The sequence below is a fragment of the Cydia amplana genome, chromosome 6, assembly GCF_948474715.1.
Source record: "Cydia amplana chromosome 6, ilCydAmpl1.1, whole genome shotgun sequence".
Classification (NCBI taxonomy): Eukaryota; Metazoa; Arthropoda; class Insecta; order Lepidoptera; family Tortricidae; genus Cydia; species Cydia amplana.
In genome coordinates this window covers 3,159,222-3,173,649 of record NC_086074.1, presented here as the reverse complement: position 1 = coordinate 3,173,649, position 14,428 = coordinate 3,159,222, and the positions used below count along the sequence as shown (strand labels likewise).

Below are 14,428 nucleotides of genomic sequence, written 5' to 3'. Positions count from 1 at the left end.
ACAAGCAGAAACGTCTGCGAACGATGTTATTAATTATTAAGCTTAGAATAAATTTAAAAGTGCAAAAATTTCTGCCTTGGGTGAGACTTGAACTCCTCTGGATCGATACTCCAGGCAACCCTAAACCAACCTAAGACAGTAATTTTTCCACTTTAAAATTTATTCTAAGCTTATTCACATGCTTATTTAGCACAAATACCAGTCATCTCCAAACATTTTTCCCATTTGGCGAACGCCCATTTGGCGTGTGAACAGAACAAAAATGAGTTAGTGTCATTATAAACGTCATATTTTCATAGAAATTAGTCACACTTTTTTATTGCAGATGCCACGCAGATTTAGCTTGGTCTCTATTAGCTCCCATGCAGTATTTTTGCTCAGTGAATATTGGCCCAATGTGAACGCTCCCACAATGGCCCAGTAGAAGTTGCAGATTCTACGGATCTCATATTAAGGGCCCTCCACACTCGTGCGCGAATCGCGGCGCGAAGACGCGAACGCGAGTGTGGAGTTAATTTTCACAGACAGCGAAATCGACTCCACACTCGCGTTCGCGGCTTCGCGCCGCGATTCACGCACATAGTCTGGAGGGGGCTTAATATGAGTCATATATTAAGTCGGAGTGGAGAATCACGAAGACTGACAATGTTGATCTTCTCGTCTCTGGCATGCCAGCTTTTATCGCGTATATAAAACATTCGTATCCTCACAAATGTAATACTTACAAATTTAAAGGGCATTATTTTAATCAACGTAATAAATTCTAGCTGGATAAACCGAGCTACAGGGTTAAAAAGTAAAAAAGTGTCAAGCAGCGTGGCGTGTCAAACTAAAACTTGTGATCGGTGCGCGTCTCAGTCTCAGCGTCCAAGAGTGGATCATTCTCTTCATCACACCTAGACGAGCGGGAGCCGTGCCTCGTCGCCGACACTCTTTGGCTGAAGTGGAGCAAATTCGGCACTAAAGCCCCACAGGGCGTGGCGGGCGCGGACCTAGACGAACCCCTAGACCCGGGCGACACTCTCGAAGTCCTAACGGGATAAGCCACTGACAAAGGCATGTATAAGCTCGTCTTCCTGGCCTTCGGAGTCTTTTTCAAACTGTCTATTCTCCGGTGCCTTCTTTCGTCGCTAGGTCTCCTTAGGGTAGAATCTCTGGACTGTGTAGGGCTTGTCGGCTGTGGGGGGGATTCGCAGGCCCCGGCTAGTTCTGTGGAGGGGCAGGTGAAGAGGTGGCGGAGGCCGTAGGCCTCGTGCTCGTAGTTGTCGTCGCGGGCGGGGGAGCGGTGCGCGGGGGGCGAGGCGCCGAGCTGCGGCCTGCAGGCGCCGTCGCAGTACATCTCGCAGTCTATCAGCTCTAGTTCTAAGTCGAAGGAGGGATCCTGCTGGAAAGAAACAAAATTAGTTTTACTAGTAGTTCGCCCCGAACTGAGAACTCGCGGTTCGCCAAAACGATCAATAATTGAATGCAGTCGTCAAAGGATCAAAAACCGCGTGCGATTTGTTGCAATATCTGTGGAGCCCTTAATTGATAATTTTAAGAGCCAACAGGAGTGGTCATTTCTCCATACAAACGTACTCGACTGTTTCCTCCGTGGGTTTTGAAGCTAGAACAATGATTTTTTCAACACAGATTAATATTGTCAATATAAGTGTCGGACCGTTTTGCTTTTTTTGATATTTTTGTTTTTTAAGGCGCTAGAGCCCTTCAAAAATGGCCAAAATGGCGTAATTGACTATGCCGCAATGAGAGGCGTGCTATTCAAAACTGACATCAATTAGTCAAAAAAGCAAAACGGTCCGACACAGATAATGTCATAATCATTTAGATTTCCAAATTTGGTTACGATTGGTTAAGTTTTGGAGGAGGAAACAGTCGAGTACGAAACCTCTATTTTTGATATTTTTACGCAGGATTTTTCGCCTTGTCCTTATCGCACTAGTTTTAGGAGCCGCTTCCGTTAGAGAGACGGGTATATTTACCTAAAATATTTAAATCTTAGCTCCTGTTGGCTCTTAAGTCACCATAGAAATTAAAATAAACTGTATCTGTGGTAAGCCGTAATCTTTCTTGTCAGATGTCAAATACTAATATTATGTTTATTTTATTACGTTTTTATCTTCCTAATTATTTTAAAATCTTAAATTAAAAAACAATATTATAAATGTGTAAACCGAGCACTTTCATTTGATACCAAACTCGACCATACTTTCTTGCAATTAAAATGACCAGAATAGCAAGACCCCTCACAAATAGCTTTTTAGCATTTTAAGCTTTTCTAGCTCAATAACCTCTTGATCGAGCATGCTCAAAATTTAATGACTAAAATAGTACGTTCACCCAACTTTACGTTCACCCAATTTCATTTAAATTAGAACAAATGTACTTAAGTTATTGTGTATCAAACTATCCTCTGATAGTTCAGCTTAAAAACATCGAAATGCCGGGACGTGCCCCTAGCCAGCCGTGTGTTCCAAGTTGAATGTAAGAACTTCACTTCGCTTCGCTCGCTCGTTCGATTAACCTTTAGGACGTCAATGACCGATATATCCGCACCGTAGGTTCCACGCCAAAGACCGATTAATCGGTCACAGGCCACAGAGCAAGTTTGACACTTCGGTGACGTGGCGTTAGCGTGACAGCTTTTGTGTTTGACACGGCGTCGAAAAGGTTAAGTGACAAGATTTCTCTCAAAGGCTGTGATTTATCAGTTGTATAGTAATAACGACTAAGTTTAGGGTGGTATTCGATGCCAATTACAGAACTAACCATGTGTTGAACGGGTGATGTAATCAGATTTTCCCTGAAAGCTGTAGTTTCTCTGGGTGCAGGCTCGGGGACAGTGCGGGATCTCGGAGGAGCTCGGGGTTCTCTCTCAGTTAGCGAGGACAGCGAACGGAGAAGGCCGCAGCCGGTGAACGACTCGAAGTCCGTGGAATACGGAGGCGGGACGACCGTATTTGCCTGGAAGGTTACACGGAGACCTTTTACAACATTATTGATGTTTTATTTACTTAACGCTATTATGGTGACAGTGGAGAAAGTTTTGTTTGACACGACGGCAATAATTAAGTCGATCAGTACGGCTACCATCAGTTTGGCACTGACATAAACGCCATCGAGAACGTAATTTACTTTCTATATATCTCGCTCGTACTCGCATATTAGTGCGAACGAGATGTATAGAAAGTAAATTACGTTCTCGATAGCGTATATGTCAGTTTTGACACTGTCAGTGACTCATGGTACGGGCTCAGGCCGCGTAGCCAACGTGCCAATCACTTACGCTCCGTAGCGATCGAAACGAAACTTACGCAACTGTCACTGTCGCACTAATAAAGAAGAGTTATAGAGATACACAAAGCGATTCGATGGTGAAGCGCAAGCTATCGTCACCTTGGCTAGGCCGCCAGGTATGCTAACACCTGATGGACAGTGACCACTGACCTGTATGTTACCTACTTTTTTTTAGTTTTTCAAGACAATGACTTCACATAATTCCTTACACGCCTGATCTAACACTGTGAAAGGAATATTGATTGGAATTAATGACGCAAACATTTAATGTCTACTTTATAAGTAAATACTTCGAAGCAAAAACCATCTGAGAAATCTAATGCTTGCTGTATTTACACCTTAAGAGTTAAATACAAATGTGCAACTCACTTCATTTGCTGCGTTGCATATGAAACTGGAGTTGAGAGATTCTGCAGTACTCGTCGCTGATAAAGAACCTGAAATAACACGTCACTTTAGTTGGCTAAATACCAGGCTTCGCGTTTTATGGGGCCTAGACCCGACATACCTACTGGCAAATTATTAAGACCATACAATTGCAACTGTGGAATATAAATTATTTAGTATAGGCTAGATATTACACGTGGACCAGATCAGATCATCAACCACATCATTCTGGAATGCCTTCTTACTAGACATACAGGCCATGTAGACGATTTTAAGATCCTGTCAGAAGAAGCAATCGCGTACAGGGCAAGGGCAAAATTGTAGTTATAAGTTTTCTTTTTATATGTAATCCAGTGACATGTACATAACTATGCCATACGAATCAATCAGAAGCAATCGCGTACAGGGCAAGGGCAAAATTGTAGTTATAAGTTTTCTTTTTATATGTAATCCAGTGACATGTACATAACTATGCCATACGATAAATAATTATACGTGGTCTACGAGGAGGTATTTCAGAGTTTTCCATAATAGCTATACCTACCCTTATTTGTGCCACACAGGAATCGCCACTCTTTGCGAACCGACATGTCACTACCGTGTCGCCGCCATTTGCAGATAGATGAATATGGCAAAACTACATTCAGGAGCAAAGAAAACGGGTCACTAAGGTAAGGAAAATTGATACCAGACAACAGAAGTCATAAAAATATCTTACCCGGCGCCCGAATAACGTAGTTTCTAAAGTAGTGGACCATCAGGTAATTTCCTCCGGACTTGCCGTCGCCTTCTTCGCACGTGATGACCAATGGAAATAAGTCGGGTTTGCTTGTCACCTGTTGGAAAGCGTTGGTTTAGCGTACACCTTAGGAGTATAAAGAAATTAGATAAATAATAAGATGAATCTTTGTTCAAGTTATGAGAGATCAACACTGTCGTTTTATTGTAAAGGCTATTATTTATACAATTCATTATTGTATTAATCCACATTGGTCACATGAGAGCAGACGAGCAGAGCAGGTGAACTAACAAGCTTAATTCCCGCAAACTACTTACTACTGTGCCGTCCGAAAGTTTCTAAATTGCGAAATATCAAGTGAAAAATTTTAGGTACTTATAGACATTTTCCATTTTTAAATTCCTATAAAATTTTCCTGAAATTTGCGACAGTAATTTTTTTCAAGATTATTGAAATTTCCCGCAACCCCGTAGTTGCTCGATATCGACTATGAAGGATGAATGAATGAATGTTTATTTGTAAGATAGGATAAGAGTGCGTGGAGTGTGCACTGTGCAAGTGTGCACATACTCGTAGTCTCGTAGGGGTCGACTGCTCACAATGCCGTATGGTTAATGTACACTGAATGGCATACAAACTGCTAGGGCACTATCGGCGCTGTGCGCATAACGTTAAGAGTCTATGTTTCCTGACATACCTCTGAATACGGCGGAGGAGCCTGATGAAACGAGCTGCAGCGGCTATATCTAGGCGGTGGATACACTGAGCCCGCAGAATCATGGTCCGAGGCAGGCCGGCGAGCGCAACACGACAGCGAGCACATGTACACGCGGTGTGAACTCCGCTTGAAGACTAGGCACCACACGCAGCAGATCAGAATGCCGCCTAGTGTGCCGAGGAGGAAGAGAACTGGCCTGGAAGTTGATGAAAAATATCTAGTGAAATAAAAGTGGTATTTCAGAGCGAGGGAATTTAATAGATCCATCCTGTTGCCGGACAAAGAAAGGTAATATTGTTATTTTCCATTTAGCAGCAAGATAGCAGAGAATGTCTGGAGAAACGACGGATCTGATAAAAGTAACAAAATTAAACTGAAATCCAAGATCTAGGCAGTAATTTTAATTTTAATTGGTTTGTTTAGTTCGTGAAAATTAAGACCAATTCAAGTGGCAAAGACCGTCATTAAGAGAAAACCATCATTTTTAGGACACATTTAATTGTACCATGCTTAATTATTACTCCACTTACCTACTGAAGGTCGGTAGAGCAGAAGGAGTGTACCTCTTCCTTTCTAACTGTATCTGAGCGACGTACAAATACGAGAGTTCTCCCTATGACTGATTTCCCAGCAATAATTTTTATATCTCCAAATGGAACTTACCTACTTTTGTTTTATTAGGTATCTCGTACTTACCATTGCGCGTACCACGGATACCGGTAGACCTCCTTAACCTCCTGCTCCCAGCTGGGTGGTGTTGTAGGTGGAGCAACTTACCGCACCGCAGCACAACAAATGAGGAACAGAAACTGGGGTCACGGCTCACCATTGCTCGTATCAGCATAGCATCAGTAGACCTTCTCAAACCCGTGTCTTTGGCTCTAGTTTGCACCTGCCTCACAGCACAATGAGTCAACTTCACTGGAACACGTACCATTGCGCGTACCACGGATACCGGTAGACCTCCTTCACCTCTTGGTCCCGTCTGGGCGGCGCTGTGGCCGGGGCGCAGCACCCTGCCTCGCAGCACAGCCAGTGAGGCGGGCAGAACCGGCCGTCGGGGCAGGGTGTCTCCGACGCTACCTTCTGGAAAAACAAATAAATTTATTTAGCTTGTCGTAATATTAGTCGTAACGTAGTTATTTTGACTACTAGAGTCTGTGCGGAAAGAGAAGAGTCGTGGAATGTATGGGGCCCAATACAATCCACGACTCTTCTCTTTCCGAACAAACTCTATTAACTTACATGATTATTTGTGTTATTTTTTTTTTTTTTTTTTTAATAAATGACTTGCAAAGAGACTTTGTTATGAACATTTTATTAATTCACTTTGGGTTTTTTCTAAGAGATTACCTCTATAACATATGTTGCAGTGAATTAATTTATTAAGACTTGTAAATTTTATAAAACTTCACTGGCGGCCAAAAAACAATAATTCAATTCAATTTCAATTATTTATTTATTTCAAATCCATACGATCCATAATTGTTAGTACAACAACAAACAAACAAACAAATCTTAAAATTAATTAAGGTTAGTGATAATTAAAATACAAAATAATAATAATAAATCCAATAATAAATCTACAAGTAAGTACAGACAATAAATATAACTATATAACTAGGCAACCTAAATGCACCACTTCTCAGCATCTGTGGCTGCCACATGCAGCCCATTCCAGTGCATGAGCAGTGGTGCATCTACCTTACCTGCCAACGTTTTCAGAATGCTATTGGTACTGCCACACAGTCTCTGCATAAGTGACGCCGATCTGTTGCGTATGATTGCAAAAAAGTCATCCGTGTGCGCCTCCGCGAACATTCCAGACGCACTACAGTGACGTGGCAGCCCCATCAGCATCCTGAAAACGTTGTTATATTGTATTCGTAGAGCGTTGTACGCTCGCTGAGTAAAGCTGGCCCACAGGCTGCAGGTGTAAAATGATTGGCAAAAAGCTTTAAAAAGCGTCTTTTTCACGTCTTTGTTACACCTGGCAAACCTGCGCGCCAGCATATTTCCGCGGACGGCCAACGCTCTACGCTCCCTCTCTATGTCGAGGTCATCTTTTAGGTCCTCGGTGACCCAGTGACCAAGGTATTTGAACGTTTTAGTGACCCTAAATAATAATAATGTCGGTGGTTAAAACGCAAAGAAATAGGCTGGTGAAAAATCTCGACATGAATTTAAAAAAAAAATTAAGAAGTCAGTCAATATGCCTAATCAGCGTTATCCGAGCAAATCCGCTCCATCTCACGAAAAACTTGATTAAACATCTGTAGGGCTAAGATGGCCGGCTCTTTATCATTTGTCACCATGGCTGTCACGTTCTAACAAATATGTAAGTGCGAAAGTAACGCATAGCATGACAGGTGATAAAAATGCGGCCATGATAGCTGGTCTGAATGCGAGATCAAAGAGCTTTAATTAAATCGTTCATTTCATACTCTTAAGGGTTCCACAGAGAAATATGAAAACCCGGCGAATCCGGCGATTCCAAATGCGTTGTTTTTAAGCCCCTTCCAACTAACACTCTAGACTTTTCTTAAAATTTAATTCTTATAATAATAAAAAAACCGAAAAATTTAAAACGAGCGGACATAGCAGCTGTGTTTAAAAGACATCAAATTGTGTTAGAATATTTTCCATAATGTCAATATCCCGGTAGGAACATAGGGACTGAAGTTATCGTTCCCTTTCATCTTAATGTACGGAACCAGATTCGGATTTAGAGACCTAGGGCACTAGGTATGGCACTTGGAATTTAGTAAGGCCCCTGCTCCATCTCAATACCATTGCTAGGTTACCTGGGCCCACAGCCTAGCCCGGGCCTTGTGGGCCTAGGGGGAAATCCGGCCCTGGGGGGCTACCCGAAATTTGCAAATAGGGTATTTGACTGTATTTAAAATAAATTATTTTACACCATGCATGGACAGCAGTTATTTTTAGCCACAATTTATATGTATTTTAAAACCCGTATAAAACTATAAAGAGTAGGTAGTTTGATTGTGACGTCACGCTAGTGTTTCATATAAATTCCATAGTAGCAAAATCGTTTTGACAGTTCGAAAAAGAAACTGATTTGACTAGGAGTCAAATACCCTATTGCGAGGATCTTTCTCTTTTACTCCAATGAACGCGTAATTAGAGTGACGGAGAAAGATGCCCGCAATTTGCGAACTTCGATTTTCGCGGTATAGCCCTGTATGGAACCGTCGTTTCTTTTCTTTTAGTTTAGCACTTGTTCATGAAATGAAAGCCAACCTCATTTCTCCGTGAATAGCCAGCCGACAAGCAGCAAACAAGCCTGAATAGTCCCCGTTTGAATGTAAAAGGTTTATTTCGCGAACTTACGTATTCAGTGGCCTAGCTACTTGTACGTTTTCAATGGTGTTTTTGCTATAGATCTACCTAGATAATGGTGTTTTCATTTTATATTTTTCTCGGGATGACAAATAAGAACACTAAGGTTTTTATGTATTTTATTTAAACTTTAATTCAGAAGATACAAAAAAAACATATGTAATTGTATCAAATTGACTATACTCACACAGTCAATTGTAAAGACCTAGAGATCAATTCGTACGACACTTATATCGTCCCGATATGGGATATCGTCCCATAGAAAATTTGAATTTCGTGCCTTTTTTACTGACAAGATTTGCTTGACCAGCTATACTATAATATAAATTTCCTTTAATATAAAATTCAGCTATAATAGTTATTTGTAGGTACAACAAGAGATCAAAGTTTGATATTTCTTCGAGTGCTTATTTTGAGTCCCGTGTAAGCGAAAGATTCTATACTAGATTCACGAGCGTAGCGAGTGAATCTAATTTAGAATCTTGAGCGTAGTAAGGGACTCAAAAGCGCACGAGATGTAAATAACTTTGATCTCGTGTAGTTCACCAAACTTTTCACCTCAGCAGTGGGAACATATTAGAGAACTCGAAAAATGTATTCCTTCTTCATCACTTACCTATTCACTCATGTTTTCTTAAGATATACCAACAATTAAGTTTTCACCTCACTCCAATGAAGGCGTAATAAGAGTGACAGAGAGTTCGCAATTTGCGAACTTCGATTTTTGCGGTTTTAGCCCTGTAGACGTGTCCGCCTGGTATCTACTATCTACGCACTACGCAGCTGTGTAGCGTACCTACACAACCATTCGCTACGGAGCGTTAGCGAGAGCCCGATTCGGATTTTGTAATAGACATCTATTACATATCTTTTAGTCATCGCCAAGATACGATAACGATATGTTTAAGATCTAACCTGTCAAATTTGACATTTCCGCGATTCTGGAGATACTCTTGAACGATTTCCACAAGATATTACTTAGAGATCTAATTCACATCTAATAGATATCTAACACGATCTATCGTAAAAGTGACATTGGTTGCCCGAATTGCCCTGCAAAAGAGAACTAGTTGAAATCTAAACTATAACGTATCTAGAATGGATCTAGTACGTGTCGTCTCTTGTGAATATCTTGAAGTTCGAATACGGCAGTACGCCTACTGGCGGTTGCGTTTCGTTCGCGTAGCGTTAGCGATTTGGCATGTTGTCTACGGGGCCAGTAGCGTAGCAAAATAAGTGCTACGCCGCATCGTAGCCTGTAGCACGTTTCAATATGCCGAACGAGTTAAATCGGAATCGAGCTTCTGGTTTTATTTTAATTATAAAATTCAATAACCCGTAATCCAGATTCACCTCTGTCTAGGCGACAGCCTATCGATTTGAGCACTAGGTTAATGGGCGACGACCTGTAACCTAAGCCTGTTACGCAGTCTGTGCTAAGCCGTCTGGAATTGTACCTACCTATCTAGGTCTAACCTGATTTACCTAATACCTACTGTAGCCCTAATGTACATTTCATTCGATAGCGTGACGTGACGCACGCGTTTTTATATGGAATTTTGAGTTTCAAAAACGTCCCGCTTGGCGCGCTGTTCAAAATCCCGTACAAACTCGAGAAATATCTGATGAATCAAAATTTTCCTAGAAATTGGAACAGAGTAAAATTTTAAATTCAGTGCCTATATTTACGTAACCCAGTCCGAAGACAACAACCCCTCTGGTCTAGTTTTCACTGGTTCATTCAGAATTCCTCAGCGGTCAACGACGAGGAAAACTCGACTCTATCTTCTAATAAATAGGGTGTTTAATGGCGTAATCGGGGATCTTAAGCGGGATGCATACTTGCATAGTGCACTTGCTACTATATCGATTTGCTATTTATAGACGGTTCGGCCGAGCCTTAAATACTATCTGGCTTGCACAGTCAACAAAATTCCGCTAAAATTGTTTATGTTAACAATCAAAAACTTTTAACCTACTATACAGTTTTTCCGGAAAATAGCCTCCTCTTTTAAAATGGGTTCAAAACGTAACCTATAAATGTTACCCGCGTTGTTAAAGCCAATTTTTTTTTTACTCTGGCTTTTACTCCCTGCATTTTTGCACAGGGTGAATTTGCCAATGTCGGTGTTGACTTTCACACTGTGAGAAAAACGGGCCAGCCCATAACTTAATTGTTCGAAATCTAGAACCTTAAAAATCCACATAAAACGAGAATAAATGCGCAAAATAAATATAATACCAAATTTCTTGAATTAAGAAGTCGTTGCTTACGGTCATAAAAATCCCTCAATTTTTTTTATCAATGTTACAAATATGTATCACTTTTGTAAATTTATCAAATGATAACTAGGTATCACAAAACTAGTAGCGATTTAGCAATAGATATATCATAGGCTGGGTTCTAGTTAGTACCACTCTATGAATTTTTGGGTTTAACATTAGGTACTCGGTGGCTATTATCAACGTGACGAGAATAAACAGAAAATCAAGAAGCTTACGTAATTGGGTCAACAAAAGCGAAACTAAATCCCTCGGAAAACACTCCACTCGAGCGCTTGAGCTTAGCATTAATCATCCCTGGATCTGACGTAACGTAATATGGAGCGCTGGAGGCTCCGCTGTTATGACTAAGTGTTTAACTTATTCATAAGGTCAACAGAGGTAAAAGCGTCTCTTGTGGTAAATGCGCCATTTGAAGTTATCTTCGAAACGCAACATATTATAACTATTATAGCCGTCTGCATTAAAAGTTCAATGACCACACTTCAAAAACAGAGAGGGTTGCAACAGTTCTAAAATGTTCCGTTTAGAAGAAATCTTTAAAAGACGCATTTACCTCAAGTGACGCGTTTACCTCGGTTGACCTTAGTTATTTACTTGTTCACTCTTAAATGAAGCGGTAACAGACAGACAGACAGGGTCAATTTAGCATTTATGTATAATATTAAGGAGGGATTTAAAAAAAGTTAATTTAAAGAAACTTTCTTTTTTACAATAGATACCTTATAGTAACTTGGATTATTTTATTTTATTACTAGCGACCCGCCCCGGCTTTGCACGGGTTAACAGATTATAATATAAACCTTCCTCTTGAATTACTATAGGTTAGTGGTAAAAGGTGGGAAAAAAAATCCCAGTAGTTACCACTGGTTACAACTTGGTGGTAAGTGGTAACTAGTGGAAATAACCCACAAATCGTGGTCCTCAAAATAAAACTATAACTCCATCATCATCATCATATAAAACTAGGCACGTAATCAGAAACAACTAGAATATAGAGCATCAGTAGGTAAATTCACCACTCTGATCGCAGAATGATAACAAAAGTTTGCGCGGGAAATATCCTTAGAAAGCTCACAGAGGCCACAGAGCTGTCATACCCATTGACGCGCATCTCAGACAACCATATAAACTTGATCTCCCGTCACCCATGTTTAACACAGACCTAGAGGATATCTTTACACTGGTTCATCAAAGGCGAATGCTCGGTAAAGAGTAATATGTACACAGAGCGCAGACGCGACGTGCGATCGATATAACTGTCAAACGACCACGCTCTGTCGCTTTATCATAGAAGAAAACAGGTTATTTTGTCATATATCATTTTTTAGAGAACCTTCCTATGACACAAAAGATGAGGTGGCCAAAATGCGAAAAAAAGATGGATGAAAGTTTTAGAAATGTTATTTTTCCTAACGTTATTTTATAATGAAAATGTCAGGTTTATAGAATAGATTGAATTATAAATTCAAAGATGTAGTCGCTAGATAATTTATTTTAGTTTATTAAGTGCTTAGGTTTTGTTAGTAGTATTAATTAATGCTCCAAAAATGTCAGTAGTTTTTTTGCCATCATATAAGAAAAAGTATGTAGAAAAAATACCTAACATTCTTTGGGGTGAGACATAATTATACATTGTAGGTACTCTTTTAAAATAGTCTGCATTAGATTTTGCTTACAGATTTTTCAAAAAATTGCTACCACTTATAAGCATTATGCTACTTATGGTTTTTGTACATATAGCGCATGTTTAATACTTTATTTATGCGATACAAACCCCGTTAGTCCGTCACAAAACCTTTAAAAACACTACACAAAAATCTAAAAACAACACTCACTTGTATGGGGCTGAAAATAAAAAATCCAAGTATCGTGAAGGCAGTAGCGGTGAAAATCATGGCTAATATCAAAACAGGCTTCAGACAGGGAGACATGGGGTTACATGAAGACTGGTGCAGTTGCACCGGCGGTCAGGGTTTCGGGAGCATCTTTTGCGCCCTACCCCTCTGCTTGCGCGGGTCATACTGAGTTATACTGAGGCAAGCAAGCCTCCTGTGACCAATTTTGTAAGACCCCCGTAGTTGCCCTCACTCACGTTGTGATTCGCAAAACAGTCGTTCTTTCGCAAACAGCTAGGGATCATTTTATACTTGCCAAAGCGTTCACGCGTCTACAAGATTATAAATACTCTTCATTTTCGCTTTCTAAGCTTTTCTTCGTCTGTAACAGGGTTCAAAGTCGTAATGAAATACTGTTGGGGGACGGCAAATAGGTAGGTAAAATGTACATATAAGCAGATAAGTTATTGGGAGCGTTATCAAACGTTGTTTTTATAGGGCGCGCGGGTGGTAAATTCACGTGGTTTATTCTTAGTGCGACGTGGAAGGGAATCGAAGTGGTTACTTAGGTACCTAATGGCGGATACTTTTCCACAATGTTGCTGTTTGTAATGGAACGAAGGAAGCAACTTAAAGAGGGCTTTTTGTTACGCCGTACGAGCACTACGTGCAGTATCTTCGTGGAGCGATATATAGGCACGTTTTAGTAATAATTTAGCAATATACTGAGTTACTTTGTTATTTAATACTTTCTAGCGAATAGCGATAAGACCGCCTGTTGTTGCCAATAGTTTTAATTTTCTTCTAAATTTACATATACCTATACGTTGTAATTTTACATGTTATGTTGATATTGGTGCAATAAAGAATACTTATTTAGGTACTTACTTTTATTATATATGTACTTACTTCCCTCCAGCAGCCGAGAAAAAACAATACATATGTGATATGATCCAAATAACTAATAAAAAATAGTACATTACATACCTAGGGAGGTGAATTCGTGAGTGCTCCCGATCGCAGGTGTTTGTAGCCCGAACCGAAGGTGAGGGCCGTAAATATGCGATCTGGGGCTTTACGAATTACCGCCCGTGGTTTGTCGAAAGTTTTACGTCTTGCCTTGGCCAGGAAGTAGAAAATCCTACTTACATGCCTAGGGGCCTAGCTAGGTGACGTAAAATAACTTTTCACCTCAGCAGCTCGAACAAGGGTACTTTGATTCTTAAAAACAGTGAGCAAAATGCGATTTTGCTCACTGAGTGAGACAAAATGACATTCAAGTGACCTTTATAGTCAAATGTCATTTCAACATGCGGGGTCTAATAAAAGTTCGAAATACTTGGGTTCTATTATCTCTGTCCCTTTCACACTGTTAGCAAAAAGAAACAGACAAAAAAAAGTTAAAACGACATTCAACAGTATATTCACGGTTTATAATAGACCCCCGAAAAACTTCAGACCGCATAGTCCCAAACCACGTACGAGTATGAATTCTTAATAATTAATAAATAAAAATAAAGTTTAAGATTTGATAAAAACTGATAAAATATTATATTCTAGGTATTTTATTGTACAATTAAAATAACGAACTCAAAAAATACACAGATCATCACGCAAAATTAATTATTTTACTTTTAAGAATTTCTACCATAGTTGACAATTAGTACGTATCCGCAATTCGGACCGTATCTTACAAAGATTTAAAAAAAAAAAAGTTGTCGATTGAAGTATCAGTTAATGTTTGTTATTTCTATATTATTTTACTGGAATTTATTATTACGTTTTGTTTTTGTGTTCCATTGCGGT

At 40.0% G+C, this 14,428-nt stretch overlaps 1 protein-coding gene across 1 annotated transcript; it reads right to left on the bottom strand.

Moving 5' to 3' along the window:
- Positions 1 to 687: 687 nt before the first annotated feature.
- On the bottom strand, positions 688 to 12,807 carry LOC134648628 (uncharacterized). The gene is made up of 8 exons (XM_063503115.1): positions 12,623 to 12,807; positions 6,114 to 6,227; positions 5,838 to 5,875; positions 5,121 to 5,337; positions 4,403 to 4,520; positions 3,667 to 3,734; positions 2,770 to 2,964; positions 688 to 1,384 (listed from the first exon to the last, which is right to left on the bottom strand). Exons 1-8 carry the CDS (start codon positions 12,716 to 12,718, stop codon positions 830 to 832), a joined length of 1,401 nt encoding a protein of 466 aa, XP_063359185.1. The 5' UTR covers positions 12,719 to 12,807; the 3' UTR covers positions 688 to 829.
- Between the last annotated feature and the right edge of the window lie 1,621 nt (positions 12,808 to 14,428).

Coding starts and splice junctions, on each gene's coding strand:
- LOC134648628 (XM_063503115.1), bottom strand. CDS start 12,718: ATGTCTCCCTGTCTGAAGCCTGTTTTGATATTAGCCATGATTTTCACC. Junction 5,876..6,113: donor CGCCCAGACGGGACCAAGAG/GTGAAGGAGGTC, acceptor TGGGAGCAGGAG/GTTAAGGAGGTCTACCGGTA. Junction 4,521..5,120: donor CTCCTCCGCCGTATTCAGAG/GTATGTCAGGAA, acceptor GCTTTCCAACAG/GTGACAAGCAAACCCGACTT.